The following is a 21,861-nucleotide window of genomic DNA, read 5'->3' on the forward strand; positions in this document are numbered from 1 at the left end:
CCATCACTGTTCCTACAGGACTGGCCATTCTTGTGCTATCTATCAACATGAATTGACTCTATAGCAGAAGTTAATTCTCAGCTCATGTGCATCAAACACACACACACACACATATCACAGACAGTAAAAACGATTAACACAGATCACAAAGGAAAGCTGTAACAGATTGAAGAGGACGTTCGTTCTGCATCCTTCTTTTTGTTTCTGAGCAAATAAAAGAAAACAAACATCTGGAAATCCTGGCTTTGGAAAATGACAACAGCAAGAAAATTCCCCAGAACAAAATTAAATGTCTCTCACTCAAGTCTATAGGGAGAATTATTTCAAATTTAGGCCTACTTTTGCATCAGATTGGTTCCTTTTTTCAGTGTTTTTCCAAATCCTGCCTTCAGTCCATAGGAATGTTTTTTTTGCTGGAGTGGTAGACAGAGAGACGAAAGAGGAGTTGATGTTTTCTCATTGTCTTCAGGAGAATAGCAGAATTTGCTTTTTTTTTTTTTTTTTTCTTAAACACAGATTAACATACAGTACAACTAGTGCCAGCAGTTAACTTGAATATTCGGTAGTAACCAGTTGAAGCACATGAATGCACCAAAGAACAAAGTGCTCCCAGTTAGACAGGTGGGATGGCACGACGATCTGAGAAATCACTGTCAGTAAACGGATGACATCATATTGCCCCTGCACCAGCAAGCAGGTTCAGATTTGAAAAATCAGATTGTAGTGCATGAATGTGCGTGTGTGCTAGGGTTTGACCGACGATTTTACAGCCTATTCAGCTTCTGAATGGCCAAAAAGCATTATAATCTTTGACTGGAATTTGATTTTTGCATGAAAAAGCCTCTGAAGCAGCATTTAGTTTATTTTGGACATTGCCACTCATTACTGAAAGCCAGACTAATGACATTAAGGCAGAGTGGAGCAGGTATCATAGTAGGTCTTTGAATATGAAACCGTGCAACAATTTCTCTGGCCAGACATGTGATGTGATGTTAGCTACGATCAGGAGCTCAACATCATCATGTCGGAGACGTGATGTCGACACCTAAATCATATGTCAGTATAACCCTAGGGTGTGTTTGTACTTGTGCGTATGTTTGCTTGCTCATTCACAGTGGAAAAAAAAATGTCTTCCATCCCCTGTAGCCCTTCTTTGGCGGGTCTGGAACAAAAAGTCCTTAAATCACTAAGCAATCACAGTCCAGCAGTGAACTGTGTGATTGTCAAAATAAATTGCTACAAACACCTCAATGTGCGGTATGCACAGAGAAAAAAAGACAGAAAAAAGGGGCAAGGAGAAGTCAGCCGCTTGTCCCAAGATAAGGGTCTATATCTGATGTTTTCTACAAGGTTTTAGTCTTGCTGGTTGTCCTCTAGTGCCATACTACTGCAGTTCCAGTAACTGCAGGCTGGTCTCCCATAGGCTCAGCTGCAGTTTGGGGTCAAAGGTCGGCGGTGTTGTCATTTCCCTGCACCCATTAGCCCAGTAGCCTCCTTCAAGGTCCCCCTCCAAGGCCGGTGACAGAGCAGCGTACAGCACTGTGGCAGCGCCCTCTGCTGGAGCCTGGGAAAGACGCACAAACACGAACACACACACACAAACACACACACACACACACACACAGCATTTCTAAATGAAAAAAATCATTGCATACTAAAAATAAACATCAAAAGGAACCAGAGTGACAGCAGGATGACAAGTTCAACAACAAGTTATCGCTGCAAAAACAAAGAAAGTGTCTGAGTTTGTGTGTGTGTGTGTGTGTGTGTGTTTGTTTACGTGTGTGAATGCCAGAGGAGGGCTGATGTCACAGTATGTTAGCGTCAGTGAAAAGAAGGCTAAGGGTACGTGTCTGTGTGTGTGTGTGTGTCCGCATGCATAAGTGTGCGTGAGGGTGTTAGTGTTAATGCATTTTAACAATGATCTCAGTGTCAGCTGTGAGACCAGGAGCAGGTTTCAGAGCAGAGAGGGGAATCACATCCTGCAAACAATGCACTTGCATAGTTTCCGTGCGGAAGAGTGTATGTGTTTGTCAGCGTGTACTCCACAATATTTCCAAACATGAATTTTAATTGTTCTGAATGAATTATTGTTCCACTTGCATGGCTAAATTTTTCAGCATGGACGACGATACAGGCAAACACAAGTTGTATTTCATTATTCATTTTGCTGTCTTCAGTTTAAAGGTCTGTATATAAATGGAGGCTTTATAGCTCAGAAAAACACTTCCTAGAATGCTTTTTGTGGGTGTGGTGGGGGGGACTTGTTTCCATGACAACAGGCTGTTCATTGTAGCTTACCTGTTGCTCTGTTGTGTTTTCCTTTACCACTGTGCTCTCCAAGGACACAATTTATCTATTTTTTTTTGAGCACCAATAACAGTGACTACTTTCTCTGAATACTGAGTGCATCAGGCTTCTATAGTGTTCTGCTGGTTGCATTGACTTGGATCTATTTATTTTCAGATTTATTTTTTGGTCAAAATCCACTAGTGTCTCTTCAGATACAAATCCTTTATTTGAACACACCACATTCAGGTAAATTCAACAAAATAGAACACAAAACCTCACTTTCACTCATTAATTATTGTTAGAATTACTCTCCACGGTTATTTAGTGTTTCATTCATGTTAATATTACACCTTGAGATGTAAAGGTGTTGTACAAGGTGATAGTCACAGTTGTGAGTTTGAGGTAGAATCATCGCCAAAGGATGTTCTTGGAAGCAAATGCCTGTGACAATTTGCAATTTCAAACACACAAATCTCATACAATTAAATCCCAAGGACATTAACAGCAGCCTGCAGCCAGCACATTAAGCTTTGCAAAAAATGTTTTAAATTATAACTCCGAGAGAAGAGCCTGTCTTGAATTTTAGTAGCAATTCCATTTTTAGCAGTGCGGCGATATTGTGTGTTTGCATGAATGAGGGTCTGTGTTTCACTTTTCTATAATAAAATCTCTGCTCCTCGAGGGTCACTGCCATGCTTGTTTTCCAAATACCCCTGCCCTACCCAATGCTGATTACCTGGATTAGGTGTGCTCAATCCATCAGAAACCAGAAGAGGGATAGCTATTACAGGAATAGTTTGATAACAAGCAGCAACATCGGTTGTCCGCCCCTGGTATAGGCTGCAATGTTACTGATAGTTATTGACAATAAAGCCAAGGAAAGTCAGAATAGTCTCTTACCTTGAAAAGCAGGCGAGCAATGGCGCTCTGTGCCAGACGGAAGGGTGTCCAGAGGTGGCGGTAGAGTTCAGTGTCCACCATGCCAGGATCCACAGCACATGAGCTCACTGGAAAACCTCCACGCTGTAGCTCCTGGTGGAGGTGGGAGCTAAATAGCAGCAGTGCCAATTTACTTTGACAATAAGCAGCATGGGCAGAATAACAATAGCTGAAAATAGAGAAAGCAGGAATGAATGTGAAATTTTAACATTTAACCATGAAATATGCCTCTGTTAAAATAAACAGTTTTTGTTCAAGTCACTTTAATCAACTGTTGCTATATCAGATACAATTTTCCCATGTAAGTGGAACTACTTTACACCGAACATTTAAGACTTTTCTGAATCCTGAAGCGCAAAGAGAAAACTGGAAAATAAGGAAGCCAATGGTGTGAAACATCTAAAAACAGGCTGATACGATATCATTCAATAACAGATCTGCAGTGCCAGCTAATTACTCCTACCGAATAGAACGTGCAGTTCAAATGCAACTCCTACCACTTTCTTGCCAAAAAAGAATGAGCAGACGCATTTTAGATCTAAAGATTTGCAGTGCACATCACAATGTGTGCCGTCTACAGGAAAGGAAAGTATTTGCACTTTTCAACACCTTCTAAGTGAAAGATATATTGTATTTTCTCTCTTTAATAGCTGCTCTGTAAGGTTGTGAATGCCAAGCAGAGGATTTATAGCTTATATTTTAATTTTAATATCACTTGGGTGTTATTCTTTAAATTTTGAAAAATGACATCTTCTTCTTGTCTGATGGTCACGTGATAAGAAATGGGAAAATGGCAGTACTGTGGCACTGTGTGTGTGTGTGTGTCCCAGTCTTAACTGAAAGCATGCTGCTCTACACTGAAGCACGTCTCACTGGTACATACGTGTGAAACTCGACTGTATTTACTATTAACTTAAATTTAATGAGGCGTCATTTTATTTATTTTACCTAAATGATGGCAGACACCCCACATCTACATGTCTAAGCTGCTGCTGCTGTTGATCTTTGATGTGAATCCCCCTGATCATCAATGATCCAGAGAAACAAACGCAAGTGTGACAACAGGATGGCAGTAAAATTATTCAGTAAAAAAACTGAATTGTTTCTTCAGTCCTCTTCCAGAAATCCCTGAGGGAATCCCTACAGCCATGCCAGCATTTCAATCTGAAAGAATTCTCTTACTGAATCAGAATAATTAAGGCTACTTAAAGATTTTATAACATGTTCTGATAAATGTGTTGTTCTAAGCATCCTGCTATAGTTCACAGCCCACTGCCATGGAAATTAAACACCACAATGAAGAGGTTTAGGCTGCTAATACTTCTGGACAGCAGTGGTGCTAGTAGGAACGATACTGAGCCAACTGGAACCAACACTTCACACCAATGCCAGCAGAAACAGAGACACTTGTGCTGATGGTGCCAGCATAGAGACATTGTAATTGAGTATGACAACTCTGGCCTTAAAATGTTCTTCCAAATGAAGCAACACAGTAAAAGACTGAATATATGTGCTTCTTTGACACAGTTTGTAATGGACATGGCCAGAAATATAACACATCATTAGATGTTGTTGTGACTGTCAAAAAAGCTAATAGCCAGTAAGCATTAGAGTGATGTGTGAGTTTACTGTAATGTTAATTTCTATGACCGTTTGCACATCTAGCAAGAAGTTTGGTACATTAGTGTAAATATTTATTTGCATGTAACAATTCTCTCAATATCTGGGTGTAATGTGTGCTTATGTCTGAATGTGTGTGAACCTACCAATTATTTAAATCATTGAGTCTGATCTTGCCAATGCAGTGGGCAGAGGAGGAGACATTGATCACGCGGGAGAAGTGACCACATTTCCCAGAATCTTTTAGTGTGTCCAGGAGTAGCCAGGTCAACAGAAAGTGACCCAGGTAGTTCACCCCAAAGTGCTGCTCAAATCCATCCTCAGTACAGCCCTCAGGGACCAGCATGACACCAGCTTGACACGCAAACACACATGTATGCATTTCATGTACACGAAAATACATTTCAGCTTTTGGTGTTTGTGAATTTATGGCTAAATTACACTGCTGTGTGCAGGATTTCTTATGGAATACTTTGCATATAGTGTGTCACTCACCATTATTGACCAAAATGTTGAGCGGCAGGTCGCGCTCCTTGAAGCTTTGGACAAATTGACGGACAGACTGCAAAGAGGCTAGGTCCAGTTTCTTGAACTCCACTGCAATAGGCACACAACATCAGAGCCATTGTAAAAGAATTATGTCTGCTAGTCATTTTGGTGGTAAGACATCAAAGAGTGTATTAATCTCATCTCTTACATCAGGCTCGTTGGGTTACTATGATACTGGCAGTGATACACTTCTGTTACGTCAGCACATTATTTCAAACCTATTACATCTTCCTGTTCTCCATCAAAGCTTAAAGCCCCATTATATCAGGTCTAATGTATGATAAGACACAGTTAGGAAAGCAAGGCCCAGGAGCTGGTATTATCAGAGTGTGAAAGTGACTCTCTGTGGCTGCGTTTAAGTCTGTATATATGCTTGGAAAAAAACTTTGGGGACACTAACTGTACTAAAAACCTTGGCAGTCACAGAGTTCTTGTGAGGACATTTACAATAAGCGTCTAAATATCATCATGAAACATAATGAAATGTAGGCATCATTTAGAACTTGTTTATAGGATTCTTTTGTTTAATCTGCTCCAAAACCTTATAATCAGACATAAATTCAGCCAAGTCATGATGCTAACATTACCTTAATAAGTTAAATACAGTTAATAAAATATGCTCATAACATCCTGACAAAATTGCTGTCACATTGTTGACTCTGCCTCAGTCATTGTAAACTGCATATGTGCCGTGCAAGATTGGAAACCTTGACAAGTGGAGCATAGTAATGAAAGGATCTCCATAATAACACAGCTTAATGCAGATCAATTTCACTTACTCCTCTTTGATAGTATGAGTTTCAATCTTGATGGATTTTTCTCTGGCATAGACATTTAGGCCTTTTGGTTAAATAAGTGGTGGATGTTCAGAATATAAAGCACAAATTCTGCTTCTATATATATATGGGATATAGTATTCAGATGTATTACAGATGTGTTGGAGTGTCAACTTTTTATATTAAAATCTAAAATGCTGCTGATTTTTTTCAGATGGCTCTAACGCTCTGTATTTGGGCCCAGTTTTATTCTCTCCCTGCTTTGTTGTGTCCTCTCTTTAATTTATGGTTGCAATAAATAAGAGCAAGACTGTTCATTTCTCTTTTAGTTAGAGGCTCTCTGTTGGTGCAGTGACCTTCCCAATCCACACAGGACTGCAGAGTCAATTCTAATTTTAAGCTGTAAATTGAAATCCCATCTCTTCAAGAATTGTTTTAAATTGTACTTCCACCCTCTTCTGTGCACACTAGATGCTTTAATTTCATTTTCTCGTACTTCTAGCCCAGAAATGTCCCATAAAAGCAAAAATATTGCAAGACTAAGTTTGTAATTTTTGGTTTCTCATAATGTTCAAATTGAATAACACGCATTAGTTTGTACCCAAACATATAAATCAATGCAACTGAGGAAAAAAAAAATCCATGGACAGTACAATATACAAATCTGAATAATACACTTAATGACTGATGCTGACTTTTGTTTTATTCTTTTTCTATTTTATTTTTTTCAAAGTTTTTCTGAAAATGGCAGCAGCTAGAGACATACTAAAACAAAACCTGGTCTGCATAAGCAGGTAATCTATATATCTTGAGCAGTAAGCCTAAGATCAGCAAGCTCGTGAGGGAGAATATAAATGATGAGCATGTAAAATGAGGAAAACCAGGAGATTTTTAGTGGACAGATGTGCGTTGATCTGTATCAATTCTGTTTGAGACTGATATCTCAGTCGTTAATTTCTGTTTGAAATGTTTGCTTTACTTCTATTATGTACTGTACTGAGTATATTCTACCACAACCAACCTCATCCAGAAAATATGTTTAGCTGTTTAAAGCCAGTTCCTCCCTACCTATTTTAGTACTTACATTCAAGATAGAAAGTCAGATTCTGTTATTTTAAAGTTTCCCCTGACACACAAATGTACACTTTAATCACTATCATTTTAATATTGACAATAATGCTTAAAAGTATAATTTAATGTTTAACAATATAATTTTTTAGGACCAATTCCAACCCCAACCCTCAGAATAAATGACACATGGTCACAGTGTAAATATTTTTGATTCCTAGAAGACACTGCCTTTCAAACATGAAGAAAATAACATATTGTTGTTCTCTAGTGAGCCTGTAAGGGGTCAAATACAATGGAGAAAGAAGGGAAGAGGACTGAGTGCAAGCAGGGGAAAGGAGAGTTGATGGAGCTGATAGAGAAAAGGGCCACTGTGACGGATGAGAGTGCAGCTGTCTGATGATGGTCTGATAGCAGCTTTATCTCCAAGCCATGCCACTCTCCTCCTGCTGTGTATGTGTGTCTGTTTGTATCTAACCACAGGTCTGAGTACACGTATGTGCATTCAAACTGTACATGTGCAAGCATATGTGTGTATGTCTGCACATGTGCCTCAGTCTGAAAATACCTCCATGTGTATGGTATGTTATTACTCTGCTGTTGAGGCCAAGCCCTTTCAGCCAGGCCAGTCATATCTACAAAGACCAGTGGGAGTGAAATAGTGCCATTCTATCTGGCTTGCAACTTCTCTGTCCTCTGCATGTTGGTGTCTGTTCAGACTCCTTTTGGTTCCACGTGTCAGGTCATCCTTGTCTATGATTGCATAACATGTCTTAGGATTCAGGATTCTTTGGACCATTTGCCAGACCTTGCTCCAGTTTGGTTTCCACCTCAAGTCTGTCGTTCAGCAAGAGAGGAGGGTTATTAGTGAAACTGAAGGCTTATTTGGCCATGGTTCATCCCATGGTTCCTATCCTTGATTCTCTCATCCCATTTTGGGTAGCAGATTTTATCTATCAATTCTTCCTCTGAATCATGTCTGTCGGTAGCTTTTCAACACCACTTCCATGTTCGCACTCTCTGAGGAGTGTCAGGCGCTGCAAGGTATCTGCAAATCTCCAGCCCTTGGATTGGACATCCAGAATGTTTTCTACTCATGATCTAGATTTTCTATTAATAACTGAAACCTGACTGCAAGTACGTGATAATGGTGTCTTCTCTGAGCTTCTTCCTACAGCTTGTTGAATTTTTTTTTAACTCCCCCTGGAAATATAGAAGACACTGTGATTTGGCATTTATTTTTAAAGACGATTTAGGTTGACTCTTATCCCCAGTTACATGTTAGGAGTTGCGTGTAGAGCTGGAGCTGGTGCACTCTGTGCACTGATTCCCTGTTCATTTTAGGATTGATTTTTAAACTCTTACTGTTTGTTTTTAAGGCCTCATGTGGCATTGCCCCTGCTTATTTAGCTGATCTTTTATCCTACTGGAGATCCAGCGGGGCCCTAAGATCCTCTGCTTAGGATTGTGTGGAGATCCACATGACACGTTGCAGGATGTACTTTCTTTAGTTGTTTTATGTAAACACAGTACTCTTTCATGTATATACACTGTACACTCAGCCCGAGCTACAACCTACAATGACTCTAGTGTCAGTTTAATGACAATGGTACACTTATCTAAAGTGACAAACAGACACAGAAATGGTCATACAGTTGGTCACTGGGTCCAACAAGAAGTCCATTTGCCATTACTCAGCTTGTAGATAACTTCACTGAGACTAAAAATCTTCACAGACTCACTGGGTCCAAGTTTGCAAAATGTAAATCTGACAAACTGAAAGTATTGACAATAGCCTGTGTTGCGACACATTTCTTTTAAAGCAACAGTTGGGGGCCAGGTTGACTGCTCAAAAGCTGCGAAATGCAAAAGTTATGGTACCATGATTTTAAAATTTCTTTGTACCTCTATTCCCAAACAACCCATAACAAAACCTGTGACGGAAAAGTCTGAAACGGATCCAGTCTTAAGTAGTTTTATACTGAATTTAAATTTGATAAAACAATAGCAAGTTAAATGGTCTGCAGGTGAAAGGTTAAGATGCCATATTTGTTGTTGTTTGCCCAAACGACTTTACTATTGAATGCAGAACAGAATTTTGTTACAGTGTGCCTGTTTGTTTTACTTCCAAAGACACTTGAATGCATCATGTCACATTTATGACTTGTGAAGTCTTGAAGGGAGCAAAAGTCAAAGGATGGTTTCATGGTTGATTAGTGATTGCTAACTCTGCTTCAGAGCTTGTGTCTTTCCTTTTCCCCTTTTCTAATTCCTTTGCTACAGAAACAGCTTTGTCTTTACATCTTAACCAGCTTCCCTTTGTGTCCTGTGTGGATAAAAAAAACAGACACAAGAGCATTACACAATTGGGTCTGCAATTTGGACCACAAAATGTGATTATAAATGGTTCCTGCTACATTAGTGTGCAATCAGTCTCACTACAGTACCAAAGGCCCACTGAAAAACATAAAAGCCTGTTCTGACTGAAAATCTTTTTATACTGGGCTTCTAGACTTTGTCCAGATTTCGGCTAAAAGATTTACTAAGTTCATATGGGTTACTTACTAACTAAAAATAAGATGCAGACATAGGAATAATAAATAATACAAATAAAACTTATCAGTCTAGTTTTGAAAATAGGCTCAAAAACTTCATTATGAATTTTTCCCTGTGAGTGACAATGTCACTGAACAGTTTTTCAAGATGAGATAAGATGAACTGTTTGTCCCACAACAAGGAAATTCAGAATGTTACAGCAGCAAATAAATAAGTATATATGTCAACTAGATAAGTGGCATTTTTTTCACATACATAATATCACAGCGACTGAAATTATCTTTGTCATTTCAGATGTGTTAGTCCTAGTATAATTAGAATTTGTAAAGAAATACGAATCTAATGTGGAGCTCTCTTTTTCCCGGCATGCAACAGAAACATCCAATAAAATCTCACTTTTTCATGCTCAGCTGCACTAGCAGGCTTTCAACACAACCTATCTGGAATAAGCAAACCCAAACTAGCACAGTCTACATCCTGAACAGCAGGTGATTAATATGTAACTTGGCCACAGCCCATCCCTTATTAATCACAACTCATGTTGGAAGATTTCAGTTTCTGGCCTTCAAACTGTACCATCTTCTGCTCTATTTGGTGTTATTTAAAAAAAAAAAAAATGAAACTTTGAAAGAGCAATACAATGAAACATTATGAGGGCGGACTGCCTGCTTCTCTTACCATAAATCCCCTCTTTCCACCTGGCTTTAATGTGTGCATCTTGTGACTGCAGTGGATATGATTAAGCTGGATTACGCCTAAATGTGATATTAAAATGCAACGCTGGTAAATACTGGGTTTCTCTTCTGCTTGCCAACAGGTCAGAGATACTGCATTACTTAGATGTTTTAAAACTGACAGTAAACACCTTGAAATGCAATTCATTTTTGGAAAATGTTTTACTGTCAGATCTCCCTGACTGTCCCCAAGTAGAAATAAAAGGTTTTAAAATGTTTAAACTATCTTTAGAAGTGTCTGGATGATCACTTTCATTAACTTGTTATTGTGAAGGTATACATTTTCTTGAATCCCTCCCTTCTCTCTCTCCCATTAGACAATACTGTTTAAATATAGAGTGAAAATATAAAAGGATAAATGGTCTGTTGTCTCTGAAACCACCTCTTATGAGACTCAGGCAAGAAAGGGTATATAGGTTCACACTGAGTTGTCTGCTAAACAACACAGTGATATCCAAGAATATGAGTTCTGGGCATTGTGCCAGTGTGAGCTCCTCCACAGACTTTTTTATTTAGCTGATGTGGGCGAGAAGAGACTGGTTGGTGACCTGCTCAACTCCAGCTTGAAGTGTTAATGGGATGATACTCTTCCAAGTCAAGACAGCTGTAAATCTAAAGCCATCTTACAGGCACAAATAATATAGCACTAATGCAAATAAACATTCACATAAATGCTTTATACACAAGTTGCTTACACAAAGCATTTACAACACAGCAGGTTTTCAGACATGCACACAATGATATGCCTGTAATTACATATTTATGGAGAGATAAAAAATCTAACAAGGCCAGTTTTGTATCTGTTTTCAACCTTGAAGTGGCTGGTTTGATTTGTGACTGAACTAAATAAAAATAAAGGGGACAAGAAGTTATGTTAATTGGAGTGAAAGAGCTTTGGTAAAATAATAGCAGTTTTTGTGAAAAGGGAGCAGCTGGCTTACCTAAGCTGAGAGAAAAATTAATGTGTGTTAAGCAGACAACACAATAACACACACAGGTTTCCTTGCTTCACACTGTTAATCTAGGACTATGGTTTGAGGCAGAAAGTGTTACTTTCAAGTGCACCGTGACTAAAGTTAGTGGACAGACAGCCTGCCTGTGGCAAAAATACTGAAACACCCTATATCTGCGTGCATGTGTGTGTGTGTTTAGAAATGAAAGTAAAATGCTTTAAGCCTCATTGACTAAAGCCCACTTGCAGTCTAAAGTCATTAGCATATTTCCACAGGATGTGTCTGGGGTTTTCTAGGGACAATATTTCTGTTATACACTTATAATACACTTATGAGACCAAACACACAAATATACAACAAATACATGTATATGGCTGTGCACTGAACCTCACGTCTTGCATCAAACGGACTTTATCTAGAAAACTGCCAGCATAGCCAGACTCAGAATGGTCAGAATCAGTTGTTCTTCAAAGACTAGTCATAATAAAGAGTTTCACTGAAAAACATGCTCCTAAAATCAATAGCAGAATTGTTCAAAGCAAGGTATTGAACAGTGTTCTATTGGTATCAGTACCAAAAACTCGGGAATTATACCATTCACAAGTCCCCAGTTTGACAACCTCCTCTACAGCCTACAGTGGATGTACATTATGAGCTTTCTCCCATTTCTCATAAGAGACAAATGTGCAAACACTAGGAGGGATGCCAAAGGGCGTTTGGACAGAGATGTTTAAAGCTTCTGTCTCACATACTAATGAGAATCCATTACCGTCTCATTCAAACGCAGGCATAAATAAACACATTCACATTCAGTGCATAAGCATCTGGCTACAGGCAGCCCCCTTGTCCCTTATGCCTCAGTGCCCGTCAATTACAAAAGAAGTAATCAATTCCACCACGGCCCCGTCCGGGGAAATCGACTTCAATGACACCGGCTACATGGCCGATGTCTCTGTGTACCTGAAAGCCACTTACACACAAGCAGCAACCCAGCCAACTGGCTTTCAGCTGCTTTGCAATGCAACACTAAGCAAGACGAACCACAGCTTGCTTCCCACCTGGCAGCGCACTGCATTTAATATCACTGACAGTCTGTGTTCAGCTCCACCCCTGAGAACTTACGATGTGCTACCAAACAGGATTGTTACGGGTTTGTTCTTGTTATAAACTCTAGTGTCACTGGAGGTGTGTATTCAAACAATGTATTAAATAAACAGTAGGACCTCATCAGTTAGTAAGCAAAGTCCAGTTTTTTGTTCACACAAGGCAGTGAAATTAGCTGGAATGACCTGTTTGAAGATTAGGATTTCACTTTCATTTAAGGAAGGTCAAATTTAAAGGGTCAACTAATGAAATTAACCCATTTCCTGAGTGATAAAACAGCTAACTCACTTTCAGTTACAAAAATAGGAAATTTTATATTTAGGAGAAAAGGAATAGATTGTAAACACAATATGGGACTAAAATAAATATGCTTCAACAAGCTCTCTCTCTCTCTCTCTCTCTCTCTCTCTCTCTCTCTCTCTCAGATAACAGCATATTTGTACATAAATTAACTTTCATTTTAAAATTTTATTAAAACATTATTGTAATTAACCAAACCAATTTTTGCTCTACGTATACTTAATTATTGTAATTAAGTATACGTAGAGCAAAAATTGGTTTAATAAAAAATCTCTTTGGTGTCACCATCACAATCGACCCATGAAAAAAGACATTAGCTTAAAATACGTAAATACAAAGTTACCGTATTTTCGGGACTATGAGCCACACTTTGATTTACTCCTCTGGCATGTGCTGCGACTTATGTGTATATTTACAGTAATTTTGTCGAGTGAGTCGCTAGTGTTAGATGGCACTCTTGATTCAGTTAAAGATAATATTGTACCACTGAAATGTAAAAACATTTATGTTCACACTAAACTACAGCTCCTAGTGTAACACAAGTGAAAATGCCACCCAAAAGAAATCGTTATACAGCAGACCTCAAATTGCAGGTAATAAAGTCTGCAGCTGAAACAAAGTTTGGAGTGAGTGTCAGCATTCAGGAAACCTGAGAGAGGAGGAAGAGATGCTCTTTCATCTCTCCCCACTCTGATGTTGGCGCAGTTGTTTAATGTTACTTGACACGGATGAATGAATTTCATTATGCACTTCTGCTTGTTGTTATGCCTAGCCTGTTATTCACAGTAATTAGAAATGTGATTTATACACTGAAGCGACTTATATGTGGTTTTTTTCTGTTCAACAAGGCTGTTTTTGCTAAAAACGACTTATACTCCGGTGCAACTTATAGCCCGGAAAACACTATAAGTATTTTGCTTATGAGGACTACTCCCAAGGCTGGCATGCTAGCTTCTACCGTACCAGTGGAATACAAAAGCAGCAACACAATAGTGAGTTGTTTTTGGCCTAATATTGTAATGGGACAGAACCATTGTCACTTAATTGAAAAAATGGAAAGCTACCAAGATTATGTTTGGACTCCACTGACTGAAACTCTACAAAAAAGAACTTTAAAGCCTCCTATGTGCATAATCCACTGTTGCAACAGTCCCATTTTTATTTTATAGGTGTACAATGTCCTGACAGCCTGCAATCTGATTTAAAAAAAAAATATATATATCATCAGAGAAAATATTATTTTTGTTAATTCAAGACTAAAAATATACTGAATTTGGAGCTTAATTGTTATTTTTAAAGGCATGCAGATATGCATAATTTATATTTCCTTACATAACAATGAAGCCAACACAAATTTAAGTTTGACTTTAGAATCTGATTCATGACTTGCTGAACTGCCACTGATTTTTGCCTTAAGACAAATCTCTAAACAGCCCCTGAGGTAACCAGCTAACACATCCTACAGGGTAGTTAAGACACAAGGTAGAGAGGGATAATGTATAATGCTTTTTGGTCATGAGACTATGGTGGAATTTATGGTGCTGTGAAGGTCAGCTGAAACAATTTCTCAACATGGGAACACTGTAAGTTTTCGTCAGTGAAGTCATAAATCTTTTTGTTGCTATCATTCGTCTCGTCCTATCTCCATCACCTTCTCTATATCTCCATTTTTCCTCCACCTCCTCTTTTGTTTTTTCCATGTTTCATTTTCCTATATTTGCCCATTTGTCATGTTCTCTGCCCCCCCACCTCCTTCAATGTCTGTGTCTCACCCCCTTCCCTCTCACATTTCAGTTGACTCATCTCCCCATCTCCTAGTCTTCTTCTCATAGCCTTTTCCTTTTCTCGCTCTTACCCACAGTGCATCAACACTCCTGACATTGTACATACGGCATGAAAGCTTTGTGCGTGTGTGTGTGTGTACCTGCAAGTGTGTAGTTATATGTGTGTGCCTTTTAAAGACTGTAAAGTCAAGCCTGAGGGACTTGCTGCTGCAGCCCTGCCCTTTATCTTCAAATATTGGCACACTAAAACACGTGCATTTGTATGCTTGTGTGTGGTTGTGCATGTCTTCATAGACATGTTCACAATGTTACCTTTGGCCTCTTTGTACTCTTCACGGATCTTTCTAACAGCTGCCAGACACTCCTGCTCATCCCTTCCACCTGAAGGAGAAGGGGACACACACAAAAATTCACAGATTAACACAATCTCTGTCAAGCTTGTACACAGTAATACGTTTCCTTTTTTGTGAGTTACATGTTTCTTCGTCTTATTTTCAAGAAGTTTTTTTTTTTTTCAAATGAAGAGAGATGAGTGCTTGTATCCAACCCTGGTTTCAAAGAATGCACACTACTTTAAAGTACAATGCATTGTGAAAGTTAATAAGGTTTTAATATGTTAAATAGTTAGCAGGTTATGATGCCAGTAATCCAAGAGTGAGAGCAGCATCTTCACACTATTGTGTCTTGTACTGACCTGGCATCCAAAGATAAACTGGTGGAAAAAGTGTAAAATTATCTTTACACTGAGATACAGTACGTTAGACATTTTAATATTTTAACACACAGGTGCCCTGATGAAAGACACTCACTGACTCTGATTCAGGATGGATTTTCTGTTTCCAGAGGTGTGTGCATACAAATGAACTCTGCTCGTACAAGGGTGAGACAAGATAATTGGCAACAGAACGTGACAACTTAAAGACACACGGAGGAGAAAGACACAAAGAGCTGACATCTAATTTACAGCCCCTCATATTCAAAAGGACAATTCCAAAGCACAGCTGCATCCATACAAACACACATGGAGATAGAGATAAACTCACATTCTCACTGCCTATGAATTAGCACCGACAGTCAATTAAGAGATTCGTCAATCAACTGAAAACTGATCAGCAAAACAATAGTCTTACATTGCCTGCTTCCCACTTCTGAACGCAAGGAATTGCGGCATACACACTAAAAATACACGCAAACCCTCTTTGGAAACTCATACACAGCAAAAACCCGCATGCACACTTTCATTTTTACTGAGCACACACACATACAGACACACTAATCTTGGATTATCACACAGACCCTTTCAAGGGCACAACATCATTTACCCTGGGGCACGACGATTCAGGCTGGGCTGAAGGATGCGGCTCTTCAGATCACACAAACACACACTCATGAGGCACACACCTATTTCACACATATACAGTTTTTTTTAATGCAAATAGTTGTTGTTCAACAGGCCTTTCTACATAACACCTGTCACTAAGAACACTGTGTATCATTAAATACACATTTCTGCACAACCACTTTCGGTCAAAGCTCTCCATTAAAATAGCTACTGATTAAAAATATGCCCCGAGGAAATAATTTGCCTACTAAATATTTTGGGTTGGATGTTGAAAATGTAACCTAATTAATTCATCTGAATAATCGTGCTGCAGTAGTACAAGCGAATAAACTTAGGGTGACACGGAGTTAGAAAGGTCTGAGATTTTAGACTTTAGTTCTAAGACTTCGGTATTTTTGGAAATATAATTTCATGCTTTATTTGGAAGAATGGGACAATGTTTAAGATGTATAGGCATGATGATACGAAACCTGGCATCTTCAAGATGTTCAGATGGTGTACACAGTTGGTGCACCTAGACGTTTTAGCTAAAAGACAAAGGTATCTAATAACAACCACAGTAAATGACTTATAGCTGTGCTTTGGTTTGCTGTCCTCTCTAAGTCGAATCCAAAATGCTATGGCTTGTTTTGCCTGGAGGAAGATGAAGATAGACTAGCTATGGGGAAACAGGTCTTGTGTACATTGTGCCTGGTGTCATTTTTCAGGCCATATTATCAATCCTTTGCTTATAATTAAGTGTATGATTTGGCCTTGTAGATCAGAGTGCAACTTGAAATTGTCAACTATTCATAACTTGGGTTTTGCCAAGCAGATATGTGGCAGAGTTATTCTAAAGTGTGCCGTAAAGTTTAAGTGAATTAAAACAAATTAAATCCATCCACACACAAAAGGGTTTATCCAATACATGTTGCAGATAGCTAATAATATGAGATTTTGTACCCAACATTCAGTACTGTAAATGTATTTTCTGATGTAGATTTCATACAGACTAACATAATAGTAAGAGCTGTGTGTGCTCTGCTGCAAGTTCTTGGTGTGGGACAGTATCCTCAGCAGGTAATTTCTCACCACTTATAAGACTTGGCTTATTAGTGTAAATGGATAAACACATTTCCCTAGGTAAATCTGGTGAACCTGCACACCTCCTGGTTAAAGGGAATAGAAAACAATCAGAACAGCAGCATGACTGACTGTTCACTGATAAATTTCATCACGTCTTATGTAAGCAGTTTGGCCTCCAGAGACATTTTCTTCCTCTGTTGTAAATGTAATAATATAGATTTTTCAGAGGACAAAGATGATTTCCTTTATGTGACCAATGTATCAGTCCCACATATCTCATTGTGTTATTTAATGGCTAACCTAATTTAATGGCTCTTTTCAGAACAAAGTAATAGAGCAGTGTATTCAGCTTTTATTCTGCAGATTTGCAAGACTAATAAACTGTTCCTGCCATTGGCATTGGTCTTCATTTATACTTTTCAAAATGTAGGAGCTTAGCACTGATTAGGAAACTGAAGGGCAAAGGAAATCTGTAAATACTGAATTCTTTAAGATATCAGAATTACAAATTATCTTCCCTGAAAATTCAGCACAACCACATTTGTTTTATTTATTTTTTCCTGTCTAAAACATAGTTTCTGATTGTATATGTAGAGACTATGTTTTCTAACATGGATTAATTTGGGCTTCATTATCCTTTCTTAAAAATACTCAAAAAATTATTATAAAATAAAACCTGATTAAAAAAAATCTCAAAAACAAACATAGCACACTACTTAATATCCAACTCAGACACTGCAAAAGCTCCAACCATAAACTCTCCTCACGCAGGCACTATGCTACCACTCCACCTGAAATATGCATCCACTTCAATACCAGGATCCACTTCACCATAAATATTCTCACTTCATGAATTATCTCAAGAGGTGTGGAGATGTGCAATCGAGAGACATCTGAAGTCCTGTAGAATTAACCTGAACATACAGTCTACAGCAGATACTTAAAAGTTCTCCATATATTGATTTTGTTTGTGTAGTGTATGTAGTGCTCAAATCTCACAACTATCTCCATGGCTACCCTAACACTGACCTGGTGGTATACACACACAATGAATAAAACAGTGTTCAATGTTTTGAAGCTTGTGAAATGAATTGAAAATGCAGCCTTGCCCTGGAAGGCAAGATTCTGAAAACAGGTTGCTGTTCTGTGTATAGCATCTTAGAGGTATAAGGTTCTGCACATGAAAAGTGGTTTTATGATATAATCTGAATAAATGATGGCCCACTACATAGAAATAATCAGATCTGACACTGCACACTGTCATTCGATACAGCAATGAAGTGTCGCTGAGCATTTATTACTTTAAGAAAAAACAAAAATATCACAATAATCTGCTCTACTCCTTTGCAGGAAAATGCCATGGAATTAAATCCATGTTATTTTGACCTGCACATTTTCCACACCTGGTCTGGAGGAAAGTTTCTATTTCATACTAAAATAAGATTTTGGTTTAGGGAAAAACTGAATCCAGACGTTACAGACAATAGTCTTGGCTTTAGAGGTAATAAGGGAAATATCTCGACCAGTTTTATTATCACCATATTGATATTTTGGGATTAAACTGCAGACTCTCTCTCCATGCCTGCTCAGTAGTTACTATAATTAACAAAGTACAAAAATTGTCAGCAAAGAACATGCTCTCTCCAACCAAGGTGCTGACTCTAGAAATCAAACAAGTGTCACTAGTCACTGTCTGACCCACTTTTGCAGGGTTTTACAGGTTTTTAATACATACAATTCAAAGTAATTTATAAATGAGAGGTTTGCCTACCACTGTGTCTGTGCATTATGCATTAAGGCACAGTGAAAGTACTGCATGATTGTGATTTAGATCATATTTATTTACTCTTACATTAGAATAAAAGCTTTAATAAAAATATATAATGCAGTCATAGCAAACATAGATTATGATGTCATACATGGGCATCTTAACCTACAGTTCTGTGTTTCATGTAAACACATGGCAATTATCTTTTGCCTTAACGGCAAATACGATCTTTCTGTAATTTCTGTAACTAAGGTAATCCAGTTCCAGTAACTATGTACTGCAGTCAACAAGTGAAACGCTCCTCATGACAGTCCGCGGTGGTGTTTATTCCCATGACCTGACGATTAAGTGAAGTTGAAACCAAACCCAGTAACTATAGGCTACAAGCAGGGAACACAGTAAAACTTGCTCATTTTAGTTCAATGGGCACAGGAGGAATGACATCAACCCACATGGGAGCATACAATTGAGGAGATGCTAATGGCAGTTAGCTCAGCTGCCAATTCTGTAGTGCTGCTGGGAGAAATGTTAGATGAAACGGAAAATGTACATCTTCAAAATATAAATCCCAAGCAGACCCCTCCAGACAAAACAACAAAGAGCAACAATACAAACAATTAAACAGAATGCTATCTCACCACCCTTGTGTCTTCACCACAGAGAAAACTACAGATGTGATGGAGCAGGCTATAAACATCTCGTCTGATACTGTCAGGCAGTTTCTAATTAGCAATTTCACTGTAACAGATCAGTTAAATTGTTGTTTACTTGTTTTTCCCAAGCTTTGGTTAAAGATCGGGTGTGACTATAATTATTTTTTCATATTTACATTTATGCAAAAACATACACTTGGACTCTTTGGCATTATAGAGCCTCCAGATACTGTGAGCTCTGTGTCCAGTTTGTGTCCATTAGCTTATTTTATGTCATTACCCTTCTCTAACCCTTTACTGTCATCTCTCTATTAGAGACATAAAATGCCCTTGAATTTTAGTTACGGGAGTCTCCGGAAAAGCAAAATAACCTTGGTCAAATTATACTTTCTCTCCAAATGCAGAGCCAATACATTAGTAAACTGTTCATGTCTGCGACAGTCATTGCGAACCTCTCTATAAACATATAAACCAGGCCTAATAATTATGACTATATGGATTTCAAGCTGGTGTTTTTTAAAATGAGGAGAGAAAAAAAATCCTAAGTGTTATACATGTTGAATGTGTATGTACAAAAGAAACCACCATACAAAGGTCTCTAAACACATTTCAGTCTTTAGTATTTAGGGGATGTAATTGAAATTGCTGCTCCAGAGAAACTTCCTTCCCTTGGTTCACTAACAACGTGGCTACATTACATCAATAATACACAACTTTCACAAAGCAAGTGCCTCTTCCTGTAACAGTTTAGAAATTATCCAAACTGTAGGAGGTGGTAGGTGGTTTAAGGGCAAAGGGGAGTGCTGCAGCAGTGACAACCAGTTTTTTCTACAACAACGAATTGAGAGAAAACCATAGCTCGTTTTCCTTAGTCAAAAAGGGAACTATTTACAGATTCATCAAAGAGCACGTATGATTCACGTCAGAGCTTAGAGTCATAGGGCTCAACAAAATGCTGAAGTGTTTGAAGGAGCTGAACCATTAATCACAGATGAAGCCTTGAACTGTGCAACATTAAAGAGGAAGACAAGCAAGACATCAGATGTGGTGTGAGCAACATATTTAACCAAGTGGCTGCAGAGATACAGGATGAGTTGGTGATTGATGTAGTACATTCCTTTCAGAGAGGGAGGAAGGAAGATAGCTAGAAAAAAATATATATGGACAATGAGACGTAAATTAGCTGATTATGTATAAGCAGTTCACACACGTACATGCATTATCGTGTAACAAGAATCTCACTGTCTGTTTTTTATATTCAGCATTTGATGGGGGCAGCTGCAAACTCTAGTGTTTTTTCTTATATGCACAGATCCTTTGAAATGGGTATTCATGTCTATGGTTACTGGTGACCTGTCCAGGGTGTACCCTTTGCTTTCACCCAAAAGAGAGCTGGGATGGGCTCCAGCAGATCCCTGTGCCCCTGGTTAAGGAATAAGCGGGTATAGAAAATGGATGGATGGAAGGATGTCTATGGTTATCAACTACTGTCTGTTTTTAATTTACAGCACATTTTTATGCTATTTATACTTACATACTGTATAATCTGTTTTTGTTTTTGTGCACAGTGAAATAAATCAGTTTAACACAGATGCTACAAAAATCATGGTATAGAACCTACTACCCATTTCCTTTAAGAGATTTAGTTATTTAACATGTAATGTTCTTTCAACAGTCAATACTGCCACATAATTAATGGAACAATAGACTGTTTTATGCAAAAAGCCGCTCATAATCCTAAATTTGCATTTAATACCCAGTTTGATAACAGCCCTTTCATCCATGCAGAGTTCAAAAACTCTTTACATCATCTTACAGTAATGCATCACGCATACTTTGTTATGATGAAAAACAAGTGTTTTGATGTTTTTCCAATCCTTCTCATGGATCAACAGCATGTCAGGAAGCATCTGATCACGCTGTTGACCGTCTGACACTAATTTAGGATCTCTGACAGCAACAGGCTTTTAAGTAGGAACACACATAGGATGCCTTCAGTAAGACTGGCACTGAAAGCCATATTTATGTTCACTGTACAATACAGATGACATTGTTTTAAGAACACATATCTGTAGCCTATTGTCTTCTCTTTAATGCAACCAACACAGAACAACCTCCATTCAACTATACTTATCACTTGATCTAGGACAATAGTAAAGGCCAATGCATGTAGAAGGGGTGGACATAGCAACCCCACTTCTGGGTTTGAAGCCATAGGAAGTAGCTGCTGGCTCCAACAAGCCCCAGCTCCCATTAACTTCCATTCAAAAATCAGCAGCAATTATTAAGTCACTATTGTTGTCACAGTAATCATTGTGGCCTTGTCGTCCTTCCTAATTTTTATTATGTTGGTATTTG

General features: G+C 38.4%; 1 protein-coding gene across 4 annotated transcripts in view; it reads right to left on the reverse strand.

Moving 5' to 3' along the window:
- Positions 1 to 487: 487 nt before the first annotated feature.
- Positions 488 to 21,861, reverse strand: part of LOC113124021 (dehydrogenase/reductase SDR family member on chromosome X) — a 33,780-nt gene continuing 12,406 nt past the window's right edge. For all 4 annotated transcript variants that reach the window (XM_026296481.1, XM_026296479.1, XM_026296480.1 and 1 more), the window contains exons 3-7: positions 14,988 to 15,056; positions 5,347 to 5,448; positions 4,998 to 5,205; positions 3,193 to 3,400; positions 488 to 1,564 (exon numbers count right to left, since the gene is read on the reverse strand). In XM_026296481.1, coding sequence (XP_026152266.1) covers positions 1,385 to 1,564; positions 3,193 to 3,400; positions 4,998 to 5,205; positions 5,347 to 5,448; positions 14,988 to 15,056 — 767 coding nt within the window. In that variant the 3' untranslated portion in view covers positions 488 to 1,384. The remainder of the gene's footprint in view (positions 1,565 to 3,192; positions 3,401 to 4,997; positions 5,206 to 5,346; positions 5,449 to 14,987; positions 15,057 to 21,861) is intronic.

The sequence above is a fragment of the Mastacembelus armatus genome, chromosome 21 (assembly GCF_900324485.2).
Source record: "Mastacembelus armatus chromosome 21, fMasArm1.2, whole genome shotgun sequence".
Lineage (NCBI taxonomy): Eukaryota > Metazoa > Chordata > Actinopteri > Synbranchiformes > Mastacembelidae > Mastacembelus > Mastacembelus armatus.